This window comes from Calypte anna, chromosome Z (assembly GCF_003957555.1).
Source record: "Calypte anna isolate BGI_N300 chromosome Z, bCalAnn1_v1.p, whole genome shotgun sequence".
NCBI classification, from domain to species: Eukaryota; Metazoa; Chordata; class Aves; order Apodiformes; family Trochilidae; genus Calypte; species Calypte anna.
In genome coordinates this window covers 59,505,190-59,525,592 of record NC_044274.1, presented here as the reverse complement: position 1 = coordinate 59,525,592, position 20,403 = coordinate 59,505,190, and the positions used below count along the sequence as shown (strand labels likewise).

Genomic DNA, 20,403 nt, shown 5'->3' with positions numbered 1-20,403 from the left:
CGCACAGCAAAACGGAGCTTCCTGCCGCTGCGGCGCCAGAAAAGCGGAGTATCGGACCACACCAGGCCCCTCCTTTGCAGTCTGAACTCACGCATTATTTCAAGCACCTGCAGTGCAACCGCAGTCAAGAACCGAAGGTTCTGCTTAGGTTGCAAACGCTTCCGACACCCCGAAGTCACTGCCCGACCAACACGGAGCCGCCACCGGGCACCGACCGGAGGGAAGGCAGTGCCGCACCTATTCTAGGAAGCTTTGGAGCTCGAACGACGCCAAACCGAACCAGGTACAGCCGGCAGGTGACAGGCTGTGACAAAAAAATGTTACTGGAGAGCCACCCGCCGCCACATCCACGCGGGGTGCCGAAGGGCCCCCCCAGCCCTCCCCGCCCCATCCCACTCGCACGGATCCACGGTCGGGCGCTGGCCCAGGTAAGACCACACCGGGGAAGCCCCGCGGAACGGCCCGCCCCAATCCCCACACCTCGGGCTACCGCGGGGCCTCTGCGGGACTCACCTCTCGGTCCGCGCCGCGTCGGGCGGGGACTCAGCCGCCGCTCCCGCCGCAGCCTCCTTTCTGGCAGCCTCCAAGGGGCCCGAGGCCTGAGGCTGCGGCTGTGCCGTGCTACCGGCGCCCCTTACTGCGGGCCGCACGTTGGGCCGCACGTTGAGGCGGGCCCGGCGGAACATGGCGCCGAGGGCTGTCTGTGGGTGAGCGGCGCGCTGCCCGGTAACGCCGCGATCCCGGGCGCCTCACGGCATCTCCCCCCCACGCCCCCCCCCCGAGCCTCCCGAGCGTCACCAGCGCGCAGCGGCAGGAAGAGGAGGGGCGAGGGTCAGAGAGGCGACCGCCCGCCAGCCCGCACGGAAGGGGGCGGGGCTGGACGAGGGCGACGCACCGCCTCCCGCGCGCCGCAGTGACGTCAGGGCCAGCGAGGTTTTATAACTGGCGTCAGAGAGGGGGCGGGCGGTCAGAAGGTTCTGGCAGCCGCGGAGGGGTCGGAGGTGTTGGCGGCAGCAGCGGGGGGAGCAGCGGTGCTGCGCGGCCACAGCGTCTCGCCATGACCCGTGAGTGCTGGACGGTCTCAGGGGGTGGTCGGGGCCCTGCCGGGCAGCGAAGCGGAGCGGGTAGGGGAGCCGTGTCCGGCCGGTGGGAGAAGCGCGGCCTGGGCGTGACGCCGAGGGCAGCTCCGCGGCGGATGCAGGGGGTGCCGGCCGCAACGCGGTCCTGATCAGTGAGATTGCGGGGGCTGTGGCTGTACGCGTCCTGCTGCTGTCTAGCGCTTGGAGTTTAACCTTCCTCACCCGGTCCCCGGGCGGAGAGCGGGGAGGAGGAAGCGATCTGCTGTGCATTGTGAGGTCCAGGCCCCCGTCCGGCCCGTAAATAAATGGCTTGTATATCCCTGCCGAATGCTTCATATGCTGTGGTTGTTAAGGCTGTGGCTGAAAGGACACCAGGACTTGCTCATCATCACCTTGTGCAACAGTAATGTTATCACTTAAAAAATGGGAGAGCACTGTGAACCAAACCTAGCTGTTCTGTCTTATATCGTTGCTGGGGTTGCTGTTTTGTTTTTTGTGTACAGTACATAGAAATATAGAACCTGCCTATGTTTTAATGTTTTTACGTTCAGACTTAAAAAGACATACCCGGAAGTGCAGATGGATCATAAACAGTTTTTGCAAAGATCCTGCTTGGAATGTGAGAGAGAGGCAGGTTTGTGGCTCTGGTTGATGGTTTTTTGTCCTGTTCTGTGTGATGCTAAATATAGCTTAAGGTTAAAGAGAAGCAGTCTTCCACGTTAGCTTAGCAGAATTATAACTTTTCATGTTGACATGACCTAGTTTAATATGTTATCTGGAGTAGCAAAGTTGTAGGCGTTGTGGTGTGCTGGTGAAAATGTTGATTAGATGAGTTGGAGAGGTTCTTTTTTCACTTGTCTTCTTTTATGGCTCTGAGCATGCACCAGACTGCTTTGTTTACTTTCGAATTCTATTTTCAGGGTATTGTTGTAGGCACTTTTCTTCTGCTTTAAGTTCCAACGTGATTATTTCCTTTGTGTCTCAAAAAAAACCTTAAGGGATAAGGACCTCAGTAGCCAATCCTTACTGCCATTCTCTTTGACCTCCTTACAGCAGAACTGATTACTGCTTGTTCCAGTGCTGTTTGAAACTCTCACCTTTCTCTGCAAGAATAGCTGGACTTTGGAACTGGAAGAGACAGGGGCATGTTGTGAACTAAGGTCTTGAGCATCCCTATTCTTGCTTGCCTCTATAAGCTTTCAGGAAGTACTGGGTTTCAGCATCATGCTGTGTGGTTTGGTGTAGTGTTTGTTCAGCATTTCTTATTTAACATGAGTAGCTGGACTTGCTGAAGCCTTAGGCCACAACTGGAATAGAGTTGATTTGCTTCCTAGTAACTGTTACAGTGCTGTGTTTTGCTTTTAGTATAAGAATAACACACTGTTTTCATTTTTACCACCTATGCTATATGTGAAGTCTAGGAGTTTTCAGTTTGCCATGCTCTGCCAGCCAGCAGGTGCTCAAGAAGCACAATCCAGAAGACAAGGAGGCTGCAGGCATCAGCAGGAGGTGCAGCTTGACAAGAACAGCTAACGGCCTGCCTGGAGACAGAGAAGGGAATCCAATAGGTGTTAGAAGACCAGAAACCACTATTGTACCAAAAGGTGCATGAAGGGCTGCATGGATCACCCACAGAATTATTTGTCCAGGTCCAGGCCATCCTGGGCCTCTCTGGAGGCACCCAGCTGAAGCTGGTTTTCTGCTGTACTTTCTGAGTACTGTTTTTTTGTTTGTATGGAAGACTCAGTGCCTCCGACTCTGCCCCAGGCTCCACTCAACTGAGAGTGAGCACACATCAGCTCACTGCAGTTGCTCCCTGCAGAGACACACAGGTCCCAGCAGCTGAAGGTGATGTGTTTGTCCCTCCTTGAATGGTGTTTGAATGCTCAGCCAGCAGCTTCTCCCATGTTATGACTACTCAGGGACAGGTATATGCAGGAAGGTATATATAGTGCTTGAATTTCACATTTCAGGAAGCTGTATTGTCTTCTGTCAGGACTGGAACACACCTCAGGGAAGGTTTAGGTTGACATTATGGGATGTAGGGAGTGGCTCTGTCTCCCTTAGAGCCAGGGATACTCACTTAGCATCCCAGGTGAAGTGTGGGGACTAGGCAGTCCTTGGCAATGTTTACTTGGTAGCAGGGATGATACAAATAAGTTTCTCTCCAAATAGTTGCTTCTCTCTGTATACAGTCCGGTGTGTGCACTGTACTGCTTTGCTTTTCTACCTTTTCTGCTTCCCTGTGCAGGAGAGGCAGCCAGGCATTTCAGTGATGCTGTTCAGTTTGGTTTTGAAATTTACAGCTTACTATGTCTGTGGATTAACTGCAGACACTCTCCACAGTGTTTGCTTGGAAAGGAAGGAAGTGCATAAGGTTAAGGGTGGAGGGTGACTGCTGTATGAATTCCAGCTACAGCTGTGCTTTGACTTCCTTCCTCTTTCTTCATGATAAAAGAGGATATTTCATTTCTTCAAGCACCTCAAAAAAGTGCTTGCTTCATTGCTGCTGACTTATTCATATGATATTCATGCCCCCTGAGCACCACAATTCAAGAACCATTTATAACCTGGAATATATCATCTGCTCATGAGTCATCAAATTCTAATCAACACCAGTATTGCCAGAGATAGATAGACATTTTACTTAGTTTCTGAACAAATAGTAGCTCTTCTTCCACATGAACTTCAGAGACAGAATCTCACTGAATGCTGGTGAGCAGGGTGGAGCAGGAGTTTTCTTAGTGGTTTTGATGTCCTGTTGCAGATGAAGTAGATTTTTCCAAAGCAGGAGGAACCCTCAGGAAACAGCTATTCTGGTTCCAGCCTCTTGCCAGACAGTAATGTACTGGTGTGAAGCCTTCTGCAGGGCCACTCTTGTCTACTTGTTGACAGACCAGGTACCTTTGTCAGCTCAGATATGGTATGAGTATAAAGTTGTGGATGTTACCAACAGGTTGCTGTTTCAAATTCACCTAGTCCTAAACTGTTTCCATATAACTGAAATTACAGGCACCTGAAGACTGGAGAGGTACCAATCTCAAGATTGTCATCAAGATTGAAAGATGGCATAGGTAGTCTTAAGACTGGAGAGAGAATGAAAAGAAGCACAACAGAAATTTCAGGGAGATGGAGATACTGTTTTTTTAACATATTAAAATGTGATAGTGGTTAATTGAACTGGAACTGTGCCCTTGCTGCCAAGGTAAGGGAGCACCTACATTGAGAAATTCATAAAATGAGGAATATTTAAAAATACAGATGGTGGTTTACAAAAACATCTAAAAAGCATGCACAGGAAAGCAAGTTATGAGCACAAGCCCGTAATAGTGCATGGAAAAAACCTTGAATGCTTGTGTGCAAATTCCTTCAACAGCATGAAAATCCTCCCACATGTGAGCAGCATTAGTGCTGCCCACCCTGTGCTGGGACATGTGCAGGCACCTGTTTTGGGAAAGTGCTAAGTTGTTTTTATTCTGAAGCAGGTGTCTTGATGAGGAACTGGATTTCTGGCTATGTCAATTCCAGCTTTGTCAGCCCCAGTTCTGCAAAGGGCTCTGATATGTGCTAGGTGAACAAAACTGGGCTGAAGCTGCATAGATGCTGTAGCCTCATTCTTCATGGATGTCAGCTGCCTTGGAGCAAAAATGAACTAAGCCTACAAACAGCTGCCTGTGTACTACAGGGTGTTCTCTGCTTTGTGGTGCCCAGAGTAAGGCAACTTAAGCATTTGATTGCCCTAGCTGAGCTCTTGGGCTGTGAGTACCTAATAATACATTATGAATCCTGAGTTAGGTGGTTTTGGGGACTTCATCCAGTGAAAAGTAAAGCCAGAGTTCCTATGTGTATCAACCATATTGGTATCTAAGTGGATTCCGCAGAAGTGTATTCTTCCTGCAAATTAAACATATGAGCAAGACTGTAAAAGGTCCTGGTGTGTGACTATGGCATGGGATGGAATCTGTCCATGACTTTGTATGGCAGCATTATAGGCTGAAAGCAGGATGTTTCTGAATTCCAGATACTTACATTTGCTTTTTTATTTCTTAGAGGGCCTCAGGAAGAGTTTGAGGAACTTCATAAACTCTCAGCCTGCCCTCATTTTAATGCTGCTTTTTCAGACTAAAATTAGTTTGCACTCTAGATTGGATGCTGGAATCTGTTTTGAGATAGGATGGCTTCTTTTCAGATGAGATGTCATCATTTTGCCTAGGCTGTTGATGGGATGGTTTGCCTTCAGTCTTTAATGCAAAACTGCACTGCGTTTCTAGAAAAAAATGTTGGAATGGATTTTGGTGCTCTGTTGGACATGATGTGTCAAGATGGAAGTGTGAACACTAGCTTTAATGTCTTCCAGCATGCACTGAAGAGGAAGGCTGCGATGGCAGATCCTGCCAACTACGGAAGATAATGCCATACCAGCTCTACAGATTGAGCCAAACCTTACCACCTCTATATTTGACTTCTACATGGGAAAACTGTGTGTAAAAAGTGGTAGTACCTGTATAAACTGTGTGTTGTCTTACAGGTGGGAACCAGCGTGAACTTGCCCGCCAGAAGAACCTGAAGAAGACTCAGGAAAACCACAAAGGGAAAAGGAAAGAGGATAGCTTGACTGCCTCTCAGAGAAAACAGAGGTAAGATGTAGTACAGTTCAGTGAAATGGCTAGGCAAAATAGGAGGTGAAAACTGGTCAGAATCCAGTGTCTTAAGGGCTGAAACTGTGGTTACTGTATCTGCTTGTTAGACAGGTTTATTTGTTTATAGAAAGCTTTTTTTCTTATGAGCAGCTTTGTCTGGTGTGAACAGAAAACTGGTGCAATACTTTCTGAAGGGCTTTGATCCATGGTGTTCTTTACTTCCAAAACTAAAAGAATCATATTAGGTCTACTAAACAGGAAACTTGCCTACCCCATGGAGCACTGGAGTAAAAACAAAAAAAAAAAAAAAAGGGTAATAGAATCAGTGTGCTCATGGCTGTGGATTTTTATACTAATCTTTTCCTTGTCTTGAAATGGGGCTTGCTAAAGGGCAGAAAAGCATTGGAGGAGAGTTTACTGAGAAAAACAGTGAGCTGATATCCGAAATACATCTTTTTTTTTCTTTACAGGGATTCTGAAATTATGCAGCAAAAACAAAAAGCGGCTAATGAAAGGAAGTCTCTGCAGACAGGAGCAAAATGAGCTCCCTATATGGAGAAGAGTGCACCAATGAAGCAAGAGGGCCTACATTCAGAAAAGTGTTCAGCCATTAACTGATAAAGTCTGTCTTGCAGAGTTGTTCAACTATCATTAATTTAGGGTATTTTCTGATTAGCATAGGTGTAGTTGTCTGGAGTGCTGTTGCAAACCTAACTACACTTTTCTGCATGCACATGAATAAATGTACCACGCAATAGCTTTACTGTAGCTTTTGCTGTATTTGTTGTTTCACTTAATGGTTCCATTAACAATTACTTTCCAAGTTTACAGTTGGACCAGAGTGTTGTACAGCTTCAATGAGAATGGCACACTCTTGCAAAATGTGCTTTACCCTACACAGGTCTGAACTGTAAATCTCAAATGATTTTTACAATAAAATGTTGCATGAGATACTGTCTAATCTGACATGGTTATGTTTGATCAGTTGATTACTAAGAAGCTACTGAGAACACAGTATACGGAATTGTTGAGAAAAGCAACAGAAGTATGTCAGTGTCACAATGTAAATATAAGTAAAGTGTGTATGTAGTGCATATTGCTAGCCATATAATATGCAGAGGGAAGTCCACCTATAGAAAAAGATGCCTGTTGAGCTTTAGACTTCACTGGTATACACTGGTGACTGGATCTACTACCAGTGCTCATCCTGGAGAAGCTGCAGTTAACAAGTTGCAGATGTAAGCTGATTGTAAAACTGCTGTGTCACTAAAATGTTTCGAAATGGCTGCTTAAACTGTCCTCAAGAATAAAATTCGGTGTTGCTATAGCAGTTGCTATACAAATATGTTGAGCACGGGAATATGGGCTCAGGTGGAACTGGTTCCTCTCTGGAAGAAGCGAACTGTGGAGCCTTTGCCTGTACAAGCTCCGTGGGTCGGTGTAGCACTGCATTTACCGTCAGCCGTCCCGGCACACCGTGAGGAGGGGCCGGGCAGGATAGTTGGCGGCGTCCTGCCCGCCGCGGGTGAGGGACGAGGTGGGTTTTCCTAAGGCCCTGAGTGGGATGGGGGCTGTTCCTGCTCTCCAGGCTTTTCAAGCCGGGTTTCAGGGACTCGAGCCGCGGAGCTCAGGTCCCGTCCAGCCCGGCTCTGTGAGGGGCCCGGGCTCTCAGCTGCGTGGGCTGGGGAGGCGAGCAGGGGGCGGGCTCCGAGGCGGGCACGCAACGGGGCGGGGGGCAGAGAGCATCCGGCGGGCGGGCAGGCAGCGGGGCAGCGGAGCGCGCGGGCAGGCAGAGCGCGGGCAGGCTCCGAGGCGGGCGGGCAGAGGGCGGGCGGACGAGCAGTGGGGCGGCAGCTGCGGCCGCCGTTACCCATAAGCTCCGGGGCCGGCGACGCGGGGGAAGTGACGATTCCCTGTGTGGGGCGGGCGGCAGCGCCTGTCCGGTGGTGGGCATGGCGGATCGGGTGCTGTTCAGACGTGGGACCGGGCAGGTGGGTGCCGGACGGGGAGCGGGACTGGGCTGGGGCGGGGGGACGGGAGCGGTGTCGGGCTTTGGAGTGGCGGCAAAGGGATGTGTGGCTTCCGCAGAGCGACGACTCGGACGTGTGGGACGACACGGCCCTCATCAAGGCGTACGACAAGGCGGTGGCCTCCTTCAAGGTAAGGGGGGCGGCCCGGGCCTAGCGGGAGCCTGGGCTGAGGCCGCTGGATCGTCCCGGATTGTTTTTCTCCCGTTTTTTTCCCGCAGAACGCTTTGAAGAATGGAGAATGCTCGGAGCCTTCAGAGAAGCAGGAGCGGCAGCAGGGGATGAAGAGAAAGAACAATAAAAAGAACAGAAATAGAAAGAAGAATAGCGCAGAGCCTTTGAAACAGGTTAGCTCGCCTGTAAATGCTGGTTGTGTTCGTACTGTGTGTAGCGCTTTGTGGTATTTGGAAGTAGCTTTGCATGGTACCTTAAGAGTACCATGCTGGGCTGGGGAAACGCCATTGTTATAAATCTTACTTACAAGTTAACCGAGCAGTTTCACTGAGTACAAAAGAAAAAGCTTTCTGGGTGGGAGTTGTCTGTCTCATGTTTGGGACAAAAAAAAGTTTAGAAACAGGCATCTTTTCCCCTAATCTTTAGTCTAGGTATTTATTTCCTCTCTTGGTTCTGTTGCAGTGGAAAGTGGGTGATAGCTGTAACGCTGTTTGGTCTGAGGATGGTAACCTGTACCTAGCAACAATCGACTCCATCAATCAGAAGCGAGGCACATGCATTGTTACTTACACAGGATATGGAAACCAGGAAGAGCAAAACCTGTCTGATCTACTTCCTCCAGCTGCTGATGAAATAGTAAATGGGATGGGGCGTTCTGAGGAGGGGAAGAACACTTTTCCTTTCTTCTGAAAAGGAAAGAGAAAGTGGAAGGGTCAACCTTCTCAATAGTGCTGGTACCACTACAGTGTTCTGAGTGAGAATCAATAACTGATTCCATGGTGAACAGGCGAACATCAGGTGAACTGATGGAGGGAATGAAAGTGTCCCCCCAGAACAACAAGTAACTAATGAGTGAAAGATAACGTGTCTAAAATGGTGAGCAGATAAGATTATGATGTTGTATGATATATCCTGAGTAGGGCTGGGAGGGCTAGAGAGAGAGAAGAATGTGAATGGGGCTTTCCAAGCTTTTCTGTACTAAAGCTGTATGCTGGAATTCCTGCTTAGGGCATCTCATAAAAATGTCTTGGTCTTCTAGAATGAAAATGAGACTCCATATTCAACAGATGAAAGTGAAAAATCTTCCCAAACACCTCAAAACAAAAGCAACTGCACAAAATCAAGATTCTCCCCTCAAAACCTACATTTTCACACACCACCAGCAACCCCAGGAGGGGGACGGGTAAGCTCAGTTTTATCTGCAATAATTCATATACCACTGTTGAGCCTGGTGCCTACATTCTGAGACTATAGGATAGTATTTGTCATTGTCTAGAAACCAAGTAGCAGCAGTTGGGGAATGGATATGTAGGTGTGCATGTGAGAACCTCTTGGTTTGTCATTTTACAATAACCTGGCCACAGTGTAACCCTTTTGCAGTGCCATTGTCTAGCAAGGAAAAATCTCTGCCTAGCTAACACTTGCTCTGACATAGCCATGTAACTTGAAAGAGGGATGGTATTCCCTTGGCTGTGATAGTGCTGTTCATGATAATACAGCTGATGTTTAAGATTGTACTTTTTTTCTAGCCTGTTGGTAGTTTCACTGTGTAGGACATTGAAGGCACCTGGCATTGATGTCTGGGTGTCATCAAAGCTCTCACCTGTAGCTTCTCCAGTGCATCATGAGGGCTGGGGTATTGATACACTCTGTGTAGCAATCCAAATAACAGTGCAGCTCCATACAGCATTGTGTTTCTGAAATATTACTGTTTCTGCAAAATGGCAACGTTTTCCTTTGATATTTTTTTTTCTTTCTTATCGACAGACTTGTATCTGGGCTCTTTTTAAAGATATTCACAAGTGTAATGGCTTTTAGTCAACATATTCCCCCAGCCACACAGGAGCAGAGAAATTACCTGAATGCCTGTGGGCAACATCAGATCCATTTCTTCACGTGATAGTGCAATTGCTGACTTCTACTTAGGAAAAATCCTTTTTTAATTACTTGTACTAAGTAGAGCCCTGTTTGGGCACTATTTACCTCAATGACACACGTAATGCACGTTTTACTTTTCCATTTGTGGAATCTCCACAGAAATAGCTGCTGCATGTTGTTTCTGCAGTTTCATTCTGTTGCTGGGATGTGTTGGCTTTAGTTCAAGGTCTTGTTTTTAATTGCTTCAAATAATTCTCTGAAGGAAAATCTAATGCCTGAAATCACTTTTTAATTTGCACTCTTCAATTTTCTCAATGTAGCCTGGGTCAAAGTTCAGGCCACCTCCATTGTTTTCATCTTGCTGGCCTCCACCCTTCCCAGCAGGACCACCGGTAAGTGTTCAGAGAGCAAGGAAGGAGTTTCAGAGATTAGTCCTGGTGATACGTAACTGTAACTAAATAACTAAATGTGACTATAACTAAATGTGCCCACTGCCTGTGTTTTTAGAACCCTTTTCTACATTTGGTGTTTGGTAGCACATTCAGTTACACATGCTACAAGAACCTAATGCATGAATTCTAGTCTGCATTCATTATTGTGGTATTGAAGCTGTTGGTAAGAATACCAAGGAAAAAATTATTTGAAGAAACTACACCTTATATTTGATTAACAGCATTTCACTGATACAGATAAATATTTTTATCCCACTAAAACTTCTATGTATACTCAAGCTTCAGGAATCTTACTTCTCTCAGGCTTTGGAAATCACAGGTTTTCAGAAAATACTATTGTACTTGACTCTTTTTCAGATGATGTACTGGGGGTATGTCCCTATGTTTCAGTTTTATATTTTGATCTTTTATAATTGGTTGCTGTCTATTGCATCCTATACCTTATTGAAACACAGACATTTCCACTGTGATTTCTTAGTTGATTCCTCCTCCACCACCCATGAGACCAGACTCTGCTGAGGATGATGAAGCATTGGGAAGCATGTTGATAGCCTGGTACATGAGCGGTTATCACACTGGGTATTACCTGGTATGTGACACTCCTGCTTTGAAATCTCTTGGTAGTTTTGCTTTTGTATTGCTACTGCTATTTTCAGCAAGAAGTTAGACAAGGAGGGCTGTTTCTTAGGTCTCCTTTTCTTATTTATGGTTGCTAAATCCAAGGGTGTTTTGCATTATCTAAGTATTCTTGTCTCCTTTTAGGGGTCACATGGGCCAGCATATATGTACAGTCAATGTTGGTTTAGTTCTTTGTTCCTCTGGAGGAACTTTTTGTAGCCAGTGTTCTATAGCTTGCTGAAACAACCAGATCTGTCTCTGTAGACAGGTGGAGTAAGTCTGGATATGTGGTCAATAGTCTTCTGTGTATGAGTTGTAGTATGACACTTAGGATCAGACTTTGCATTTTTGTGGACTCTATTTGTCACCAACTGTCTCAGGTGATTTTGAAGGTCCAGCAGAAGCTGTAAGCATAGTTGTGAAAAATCTGTGGCATGCAGTATTTATTTCTGTTTTCCTTTGTTCGCTCTTGAAGAAAGGAAATTAAACAAGGAGTGGAACTTTTTGCACTGAGGGAGTTGGAAAGGGAAGGGTTTGTGCTGTGGGGTATCTTCCAAAGACTACTTCTTTGCAGTTTCCTGCTTCAGGTTATGTACAACTGTGGATTGTTCTCATTTACTTATACCTGGACAAGAAATACATATTTTAAATGGTTCTGTGGAGCCACCAATTGTAAAAAAAGACATGTAGTTTGGCTGTAGTCCTGTTTAAACAGCCCATTCTTATTTCCCCAAAGAGTTAAAAGCTGTTCTTGATTTGTGAAAGGGCTAAAAATAAAAAAAAAAGTGTCCCAAAATAAGATTTTTACTAAATTGTCTCTTGTAGGGTTTAAAACAAAGTCGAATGGAAGCAGCACTGGAGAGAGAAACAAATGCAAAGTAACTGGATATTTATCACTGTTTTGAAGGGTTGTAAGTATCATAATTTTGTGCTTAATGAAGATACAGTGTTCCTTTACAAATTTGTTTGAAACTTCAGTTCATTTTACAGATTATCAACAGGTTAAAACTGTGAGCTTCAGGACTTCCACCTGCTCTTATGGCTCTACAAAGACCACATCTGCCAGGATTAATCCCTTCTTTGCTTAGCAGCCATGGAATATTATTTTCTTGGCTAGAATGAAGGACATTATTTTCTTGTTTTGATGAGAGGTTTGCCTACAAAATCTCTACGTCAGGATTAACAGTGTATCTTACTTGGATTACAAAGGGTTACCTTATTTGTTTATGGGCAATTTTGAAAATAAAGGTTAAGTGAAACACAGTTTTTGTATCTATATACACATTTTCAGAAGCAACTGCCTCCTTATAGAGATGGGGTTGCAGGATGTTTGGCTAAACTTTGTTTTCAGGACAAGATCAACAGTTCTGTTTGATATTGTTGAGCAATTCTGTTAGCATTTCTCCTGTGCCTGTGCTTCTATTTTAAACCCTTTGTGGGAATTCTCCAGTAGATTATCTCATTCCTTACAGAACAAAACTGTTCTGCTGGGTGCTTGTTTTCATGATTTTCTGTGAGAACGTGTAGTTGTGTAGTTGAGTAATTCTTGCTTGTTTAAAACCAAAAAATCTCCTGTATACTAATTTGTCCTTCTTTTTTAAAGCCAGGTACAAATTTTTCCCACTGAGAGGTGTATATCACTAATGCACTGATGGTTGATGGTGAAGATCACAATTTTGTCAAGACAATTAATGTTTTCTTAACATTCAGCTGCCCCTGATAACAAGTAAACAAATTACTTGAGTAATTATATGTGCATCAAAACAAGCTACTTTTTGAAGAACTCTTAGTCAAATGTATTTAGAAAGCCCTTCAGCAATAAAGTATTTTTTACTTCCCTGAAACAAATTTAGATCTTTGTATCACAATATAGATCTGTCTTTTATTCCCACAGGGTAGATTTCCTTTCTCTCTCATTTTAGTACCTCTTGTATTCCTCAGACTTTGTACGAATGACACCACCAGGTCTAGGAATTATAGTACATCAAAAAATACAGTGCACTACAGTACACTACAGGCAGCTGTGGCACCAGTGTGTGTTATGGTGGCCACTGGTGGCACTGGCCTGGAAAGGGGATAGCATTGTATTGGAAGAGAGACCTTAGGGGTCTGATTGATTAGAATCCTGAGTGTGACAGCTGCATTCAGAGAGCCTCATTTTTTTGTTTCAAATGCTTGTTAATAAAGTTAAATTTTCACTTTAAGTGTGTGGATTGTTTTGGGGTTGTTTTTATTTCTAGCTTTTGTAGACATTTGTTGGAAATGGCTAAAATAACACCGAGATATTTTGCTCTGTGCCCTTCTGATTAACATTGATAAAATCAAATTGGAAAAAACACAGACTCTGGAAAGGTAGTGGTAACTATGGACTTGCATTTCAGCTCTTACAATCTTAACTCTTGTAGAATAGAGGCTGCTGCCACAAAACTAGACAGAAATGTATTTAATAACAGTGCTTTGCTGTTCAGGGAAGCTAGCCAAATACAGGGATGAACTCTGCTGCGTTTGGTTGCTTTTGCTACTGAGGCTGAGCGTCAGAAAATCAGTTTTCCCACAAATGACTGATCAAAATGAGAGGCAATCTTAACCTCCCTACGACTCTCTGAAGGCTTTTTCTTTATAATCTACCTGAAGTAAATTAAGATTGTTTGCAGCGATACTAAACTTCTTAATCATCTGTTCAGAAATATTTCAATGCTAAAGAGGCACTACCACTGTCTGCCTTGATCAGCTAGTCCTGGATTAGTGTCTGGCATTACATTATAAAAAGTGGCCTTTATCAGTTTTTTTACTTACTTTTAGTGTGGTCCTGACCATAAAGTGTTCTATGATTTTTATTTCATAAATTGTGTAATTTATTTCCTTACAAGCAAAGCAACTGTTTTCAAATAGTTTAAATAGGCTTTAAATGAAATTTTTCATTTTTATATGGAAGATGTAACTTAGGCACAGTCTGTAACTGTAGGTGCAGCGTAAGTCAGGTTTTTAGAATTATGTTAATCCTGTCTTCTGTTCCTCAAGCCTAACCCTGTTGAGAAGACTGACATGTTACATCCTGGTAAAATTTTACAGTGTGTGTTTATTTGCAGTGCAGGTGTATAATTCATGGTACAAGAAGGTACAGAAAAAGCAAACAAAAACCCCTTAATAATTTGAAACTTTTCTACTCTTAAAAGTTGGTGAAAGTGGAAAGATCCATTGTCAAGGTAATTTTAAACTCCTAGACTGCTGCTCCTTCCTGATATCAAAGATTTTAAGGTTGGCTGCATCAAGAAGCCAGCTCATTACTGTTGTCACAAGGCCAGGCAATTGCAAAACACACTGAACAAAAGCTGTCAGTGCTGATGCACTGGCTTTGATCTGATGTGTGAACATACAGCTAATGTCCAGCTCTTTCAAAGCAGGCATGTTACTGAGTGTTCTAAAGTTTCTCCAGTTTCTGTAACATCATGATTTACTAGCAGTGAGAGTTCTTCAGGCTTCTGGAAACCTCCCCAGTTTACAACCTTTGCTCCAAAAATAAGCAGCACCAGTAAGGACTTAAAAAATGCTCCAAGCCCATATGAAACTTGAATAAAAATGCAATGAAGAAGCTGAGGTACTGTATATGAAAAATAAAGCAAAATTGTTATTAGATTGAAAAAGTACAACTATGAACTCATTTGAGCATTTTGGTGCCTCAGACTGATACAATAGAGCTTCAGCAAGCACATTAATGCCTAGCAGCATAAGATACCAGTGTGTCTACAAGTGTTCCAATACCACTCTTACAGAGGAAAACGAACAAATGCAGCACCAGGCTCTGCAGCCACTTGAGGTCAGACACCTGATCAGCTTTGCAGAGGCACAAGATAGGGTTTAACAGTCTCTTCCACACCTGTGTACCATCACATGTGCTCATCAGTCTTCACTTATGGTCAGTGTACTTAAAAGATGGGAGTCTGTCATCAGATGACTATATATACTAAAATACACATTAAAAATTAAGATTATATGACAGCATTTTCTTATAAAATACTACATTTCCTTTAGCCTATATGTGAGATGGGTGTAGATTTAGAGATGTTTTAACAGCTGGAGCACATAAGCTAAAATAGCTAGCCACGCTTAAAAGCCAGTCTTCTTTTCCACTGATTATTATTCTACTTTACATTGTTTTCGAGAGGAAAGTGAGAGCTAAAGAGGCATTTCAAAATTGATTTCATCAAAGTCTACTACATAAGCAGCCTTAGTACACTTTGATAAGCAAGAAATTCTTTGGGCTGTGCACAGAACAGGAAGAAATTATACCCATTAAAAATTACATAATATGCAGTTGTTGTACTGTATGCAAACATTATTAATTTATCCTTAAGTAGTGCTTTCTCAGAAAAGTTACTCATGTTTGAGGATCTCTTATATGACTCATTTCTAACAGGCACTCATCAGACATAGGATAAATAGGAAGCATCTGAGTATGAGACATTTCTTTTTTTTAATTCAAGACATTCCACAAAAGAGATTGAGTAAAAGAACAGAAGTAATTTTTGCTCTGTTACATGTAAATTAAGGTGATGTAGACTGCACTGCTTTAAAATGCTCCTTGTAGCATTCAGTAGCATGTCAGGTAACTTCTGGGAATCCAGGACTGCTACTCAGCTGAAGTTCAATATAATCTGAAATCATGGAGTGTTACCAAAATTATGAGGTCACCTTCCTGGAAGGAGCCGATCACAGAATTATCTGGGTTGGAAAGGACCTCTGAGATCATCAAGTCCAACCCTTGATCCACCACCATCCCAGACCATGGCACTGAGTGCCACACCAGTCTATTCTTAAAAACCTCCAGGGTCAGAGAATCCACCCCCTCCCTGGGCAGCCCATTCCAGTGTCTGATCACCTTCTCTGTAAAGAATTTCTTCCTAATATCCAACCTAAACCTCCCCTGGCAGACCTTAAGTCCATTCCCTCTTGTCTTACTGGCAGCTGCCTGGGAGAAGAGCCCGACCCCCCCCTGGCTCCAACCTCCTTTCAGGGAGTTGCAGAGAGTGATGAGGTCTCCCCTGAGCCTCCTCTTCTCCAGACTGAACACCCCCAGCTCCCTCAGCCCTTCCTCACAGGACTTGTGCTGGATCCCTTCACAGCCTCCTTGCTCTTCTCTGGACCTGCTCCAGCACCTCAATCTCCTTCCTGAACTGAGGGGCCCAGAACTGGACACAGGACTCGAGGTGTGGCCTCACCAGGGCTGAGTACAGGGACAGAATCACTTCCTTGGACCTGCTGGCCACGCTTTTCCGGATACAGGCCAGGATGCCATTGGCCTTCTTGGCCACCTGGGCACACTGCTGGCTCATGTTCAGCTTCCTGTCAATCCAGACTCCCAGGTCCCTTTCTGCCTGGCTGCTCTCAGACACTCTGTGCCCAGCCTGGAGCTCCCCATGGGGTTGTTGTGGCCAAAGTGCAGGACCCGGCACTTGGCCTTGTTGAACCTCATCCCGTTGGAATCAGCTCAACTCTCCAGTCTGTCCAGGTCCCTCTGCAGAGCCCTCCTGCCTTCCAGCTGATCAACACTCCCCCCAACTTGGTGTCACCTGTGAATTTGCTAATGGTGGACTCAATCCCCTCATCTAGATCATCTCTGAGGATATTAAACAGAACTGGGCCCAGCACTTATCCCTGGGGGGGACACCACAGCCGCCAATTGGATCAGCACTGTTCAGCACCACTCTCTGGTAGCCTCCACCAGTTCCTAACCCAGCACAGAGTGCTCCTGTCTGAGCCCTGGGCTGACAGCTTTTCCAGGAGAATGCTATGGGAGATGGTGTCAAAGGCTTTGCTGAAGTCCAGGGAGACTCCATCCACAGCCTTCCCCTCATCCCCCAGGCGGGTCCCCTGATCATAAAAGGAGATCAGGTTGGTCAGACAGGACCTGCCCTTCCTAACCCCATGATGGCTGGGTCTGATGCCCTCTGACAGGCCTGGAGTTTCCTGGGTCCTCCTTTCATCCCTTTTTGTGGATTGCTGTGACATTCCCCAACTTCCAACCACTTGGGACCTCCCCAGCGAGTCAGGACTGCTGGTAAATGAAGGAGAGGGGCTTGGCGAGGGGCCCCTGCTCCCTCATCACCCTGGGGTGGATCCCGTCTCTCCCATAGACTTGTGGGGATCCAAGTGGCTCAGCAGGCCACAAACTTTTCCCTCCAGCATTACAGGGGGACTGCTCAGCTTCCTATTTCTCTCTACAAGCCCCAGAAGCAGCTGTCCTCAGGACAACCTGTCTAACTGTTGAAAACTGAGGTAAATAAAGTGTTAAATACCTCAGCCTTTTCCTCATCTTTGGTAACTATGTTTCCCCCCATGTCCAACAAAGAATGGAGGATTTCCCTGCCCCTCCTTTTGCCCTTGATGTATCCATGGAAATTGCCCTTGATGTATCCATGGAAATACTTTTTGTTATCCTTAATTGAAGTGGCAAGGTTGAGTTCAAATCCTGCCTTCATCTCTCTCATTTTCTTTCTACATGACCTAACTATATTCCCAAACTCATCCTGAGTAGCCAGCCCCTTTTTTTTTTATAGTTTTTAAGATCTCTTTTTTACCCTAATTTCTTTCCATATCTCCCTGTTCAGCCAGAGCAGTCGTCTCCTCCCCCCTGGTTTGCCTTCGGGCACACAGGGACAGGCTGCTCCTGTGCATTCAGGAATTGGTCCTTGAAGTACACCCATCCCTCCTGGAACAAACCCCTTTGTTTTCAAGGGCTGTTTCCCAGGGTACAGTCTGAATCAGTCTTCTGAAAAGGCCAAAACCTGTCCTCCAGAAGTCCAGTGTAAAGTTGAGGAAAGTGCATTTTAGAAGTGACATCTTCTTTTTTCTAAGTAGGAAAGGATACGCCATGGAGTCTGGTAGATGTCTTTGACCAAAAACAATGTCTTTCTTTCTTCTGTTTTTTCTTAAGCCATGTCATTAAAACATGTAAATGCAGAAGCATAACCCTGGTCAATTGCTGGCATCTCCAGTGAGGAATAGGAAGCACCTATTTCAGATATGTTACATTCTTGTTTGTGTTCACTTCCTTGTACAATCTGAAAACTACAGGGTAGAGACAGCAGTTCTGGGTAAACCTGAAAAAAGCAGCTTAGGCTTTAGAGGTGATAAAAGTGAATTTAACAAAGTATCTTTACCTCTTAGGAACTGAGAAATGGTTGGGGTACACATGAGACTGTATTACACAAAGTAAGAAGTTGCAAAGTCCAATAAACATTGAATGAAAATTGGAAGAAGCAGTGTTAGACCAATATAAGTCAACTAATCAATGAAGAACATTCTTATTAGAAGGTCTTAATGGTGCTGCACTTGAGCACGATTTTTGACAAGCCTTCCAGTGACTTTTTGCAGTCAATTTAAATCAATAGGATATAATTTGAGGGACTGCTTTAGAAGAAAAGCAAGTGTAAACCAATAAAAAGTATAGAACCCAGCAACCTTTCTTAATGCAAGTACTGCAGCCCTCCCTCCATTTTTTTTCATCAGAAGCCAGAAGCTCACTCAGACTTCTCCCTGCAATGAACTCCTGGAACAAGGGGTGAAAGAATTTATTAAATGGATTAAGCCTTTGGACAGTACATTTCCTCAGTAAACCCAGCCTAACATCTTCATCAGCTCCTGCTTCAGACACATCATGCTCAGTGAAGCCAAAAGAAGGCTTTAAAAGACCAATTGAAGCAAGCCTACCACAAGAGGAAAACCTAGCCAGCACATGGTCTCTTCTTTACTGAATTTTAGTAGGTGACAGAGCAGATAGACTTTAAAAAGGGCCTTGCCACTGATGATATTACCCTTTGGGTGTTATACCCAATATGCAGTGCAAGACACCATAAAAGTGGTCTTTAGAATGGTCTGCACAGCCCTTTCAATGTCAATTTAATCAACAAGCTGCTCCACAAGGTCAGTATTACAGGATAACAATTTCTTGGTACATACAGAGTGCTGGACTAAGACAGCTCTGCAGTGGCTCAAGTGGTGGTTGCATACTTAGGAATTTCTCTCATCCTGTTAGTACAGACAGCAACAACCAAACAGTGCTGATGGAGATGACTCCTTTGTATAAAATCTATGATTTGGGGCACCGAATTCATTTCATTGCAGTCATCCAGAAGAAAAATTTGTTCTTTTCAGTGGCTGAATTACATCTCTTAAGAGCTGTTTTTGTTAACAGTCCCACATACCCTACTACAAGGTTGTATATAATGTAAGCCATGCTCTGCTCTAAGCTTGCATACATCAGGGACATAAAATACAAATTGAAGCCTGCTCAGAATAGGGCAGGCACATGAGACCCAAAGAGAGATTTTCCTGATCGATACTTTTTTTCCACTTCCTGCTTCACCTTAAAACACAATTGTGGAGCTAAGGTTCACAAGGATTTATTGAAGAGAGAGCTAATATTCTGGCTGATCAGTAGTGTCTTTTGAGACAACTGAAAGGTTCCCACAGAGTAATTTCAAGTTAATAGCCAAATGGTTTGAGTTGCCAAAGGAAAACAACTTACTGAGCTGTTCTTGTTGTAAGTTTTTTAAGTGGCTTAGTCAAGATCTTTACTTCCTGAAGACACTTTCAAATAGTGTTGTATCTGCAAAAAGGATGAAATTAAATAGTAAAATTTAGTGAAGAATTGATTCTGTACAAGAAAGTCAAGTACAGTCAGCTGCAGTAAGAGTCTGTGATTTTCTAGGTAATGGAAGGAACTGGTGTCCTGGTTTGAGCCAGGATAAAACTGATTTTTTTTTCTGTCTTTCTGTAATTTTGCTTTCAGCTAAGGCTCTTGTAAATAGCTGCACTTGCTAAAATTAACAGCCAGTTTCTCACTCAGTGTCTGCTTCTGGGACCGATAACACTCGATGTTTATAGTTACTGCTAGCGACTGTTATGCATAACCAAGGCCACTGCTCAGTTCTGAAAAACATCTTGTGCTCCGGAAAGAGAAAGGGAGTAAAGAGGTCACACCTGCAGCCCTCCTTTAGGGAGGAGCAGACAAGGCAAATAACCAAAACTGACCAGAGTATTCCATCCCATGCACGTCATGGTCAGTATAAACTTGAGGGATCACAAGGGTCAAACCCCTTCCTTCTTCTCCTTCTTCCCCTGTCCCTGTTTGCTTCGCCATCCTGGGAGGATTTCATCCTTTCATCTCCCTGTGGCCCTGATCCGTTCCAGCCCATATCTGTGTGTTCCTGCCTCCAGCTCCCAACTGCTGCTGACTCCAAGACTCCAGCCTGGACTTTCCCAGGGCGGCCCTGAAGCCTCGGTGGTGATGTGAGTAACCTAGGTGGAAGAGGGGAGCAATGTGGTATCATTTTGCTGTATACTTGTATATATTTAATAATTTTTAAAATTTTTATCATTACTCTTTCTTTTAAAGCTGCGTAGTTTAGTTTCCAACCCCTAGGTCTCTCTCCCTTATTCTCTCTCCTTTCTTTATCGGGGAGGGGGTTTAACAGAGAGCATCTGTCAGCCCAGCGTTAAACTGAGACAGATTTATTGTTGCCCAACATGGGGT

The 20,403-nt window shown here is 44.7% G+C and overlaps 4 protein-coding genes across 9 annotated transcripts in view; 2 read left to right on the top strand and 2 right to left on the bottom strand.

The window, feature by feature from the left end:
• BDP1 (B double prime 1, subunit of RNA polymerase III transcription initiation factor IIIB) overlaps positions 1–820 on the bottom strand; it is a 50,948-nt gene extending 50,128 nt beyond the window's left edge. Inside the window, exon 1 of the mRNA XM_030466749.1 lies at positions 514–820. Coding sequence (XP_030322609.1) covers positions 514–686 — 173 coding nt within the window. The 5' untranslated portion in view covers positions 687–820. The remainder of the gene's footprint in view (positions 1–513) is intronic.
• Positions 821–962: 142 nt separating this feature from the next.
• On the top strand, positions 963–7,049 carry LOC103530326 (small EDRK-rich factor 1). The gene is made up of 3 exons (XM_030466750.1): positions 963–1,064; positions 5,608–5,716; positions 6,190–7,049. Exons 1-3 carry the CDS (start codon positions 1,058–1,060, stop codon positions 6,260–6,262), a joined length of 189 nt encoding a protein of 62 aa, XP_030322610.1. The 5' UTR covers positions 963–1,057; the 3' UTR covers positions 6,263–7,049.
• Positions 7,050–7,207: 158 nt separating this feature from the next.
• Positions 7,208–13,072, top strand: SMN1 (survival of motor neuron 1, telomeric). 6 transcript variants are annotated; one of them, XM_030467969.1, is made up of 9 exons: positions 7,612–7,710; positions 7,808–7,879; positions 7,968–8,093; positions 8,383–8,556; positions 8,960–9,103; positions 10,119–10,190; positions 10,729–10,839; positions 11,694–11,779; positions 12,472–13,072. In XM_030467969.1, the coding sequence occupies exons 1-8, from the start codon at positions 7,672–7,674 to the stop codon at positions 11,748–11,750; spliced, it is 795 nt and encodes a 264-aa protein (XP_030323829.1). In that variant the 5' UTR covers positions 7,612–7,671; the 3' UTR covers positions 11,751–11,779; positions 12,472–13,072. The 6 variants fall into 6 exon arrangements, with proteins under 6 accessions (XP_030323832.1, XP_030323829.1, XP_030323827.1 ...); XM_030467967.1 differs by having other exon boundaries at positions 11,859–13,072; XM_030467971.1 differs by lacking the exon at positions 12,472–13,072 and adding an exon at positions 11,870–12,459.
• A 940-nt stretch (positions 13,073–14,012) lies between these two features.
• NAIP (NLR family apoptosis inhibitory protein) lies at positions 14,013–19,928 on the bottom strand. The gene is given in 16 exon segments (XM_030467615.1): positions 14,013–14,305; positions 14,308–14,374; positions 15,299–15,439; positions 15,441–15,534; positions 15,536–15,586; positions 17,686–17,764; positions 17,767–17,986; positions 17,988–18,214; positions 18,217–18,246; positions 18,249–18,614; positions 18,617–18,820; positions 18,823–19,016; positions 19,018–19,043; positions 19,045–19,135; positions 19,137–19,399; positions 19,902–19,928. Coding segments are annotated over 16 exon segments (2,373 nt in total).
• Positions 19,929–20,403: the final 475 nt, after the last annotated feature.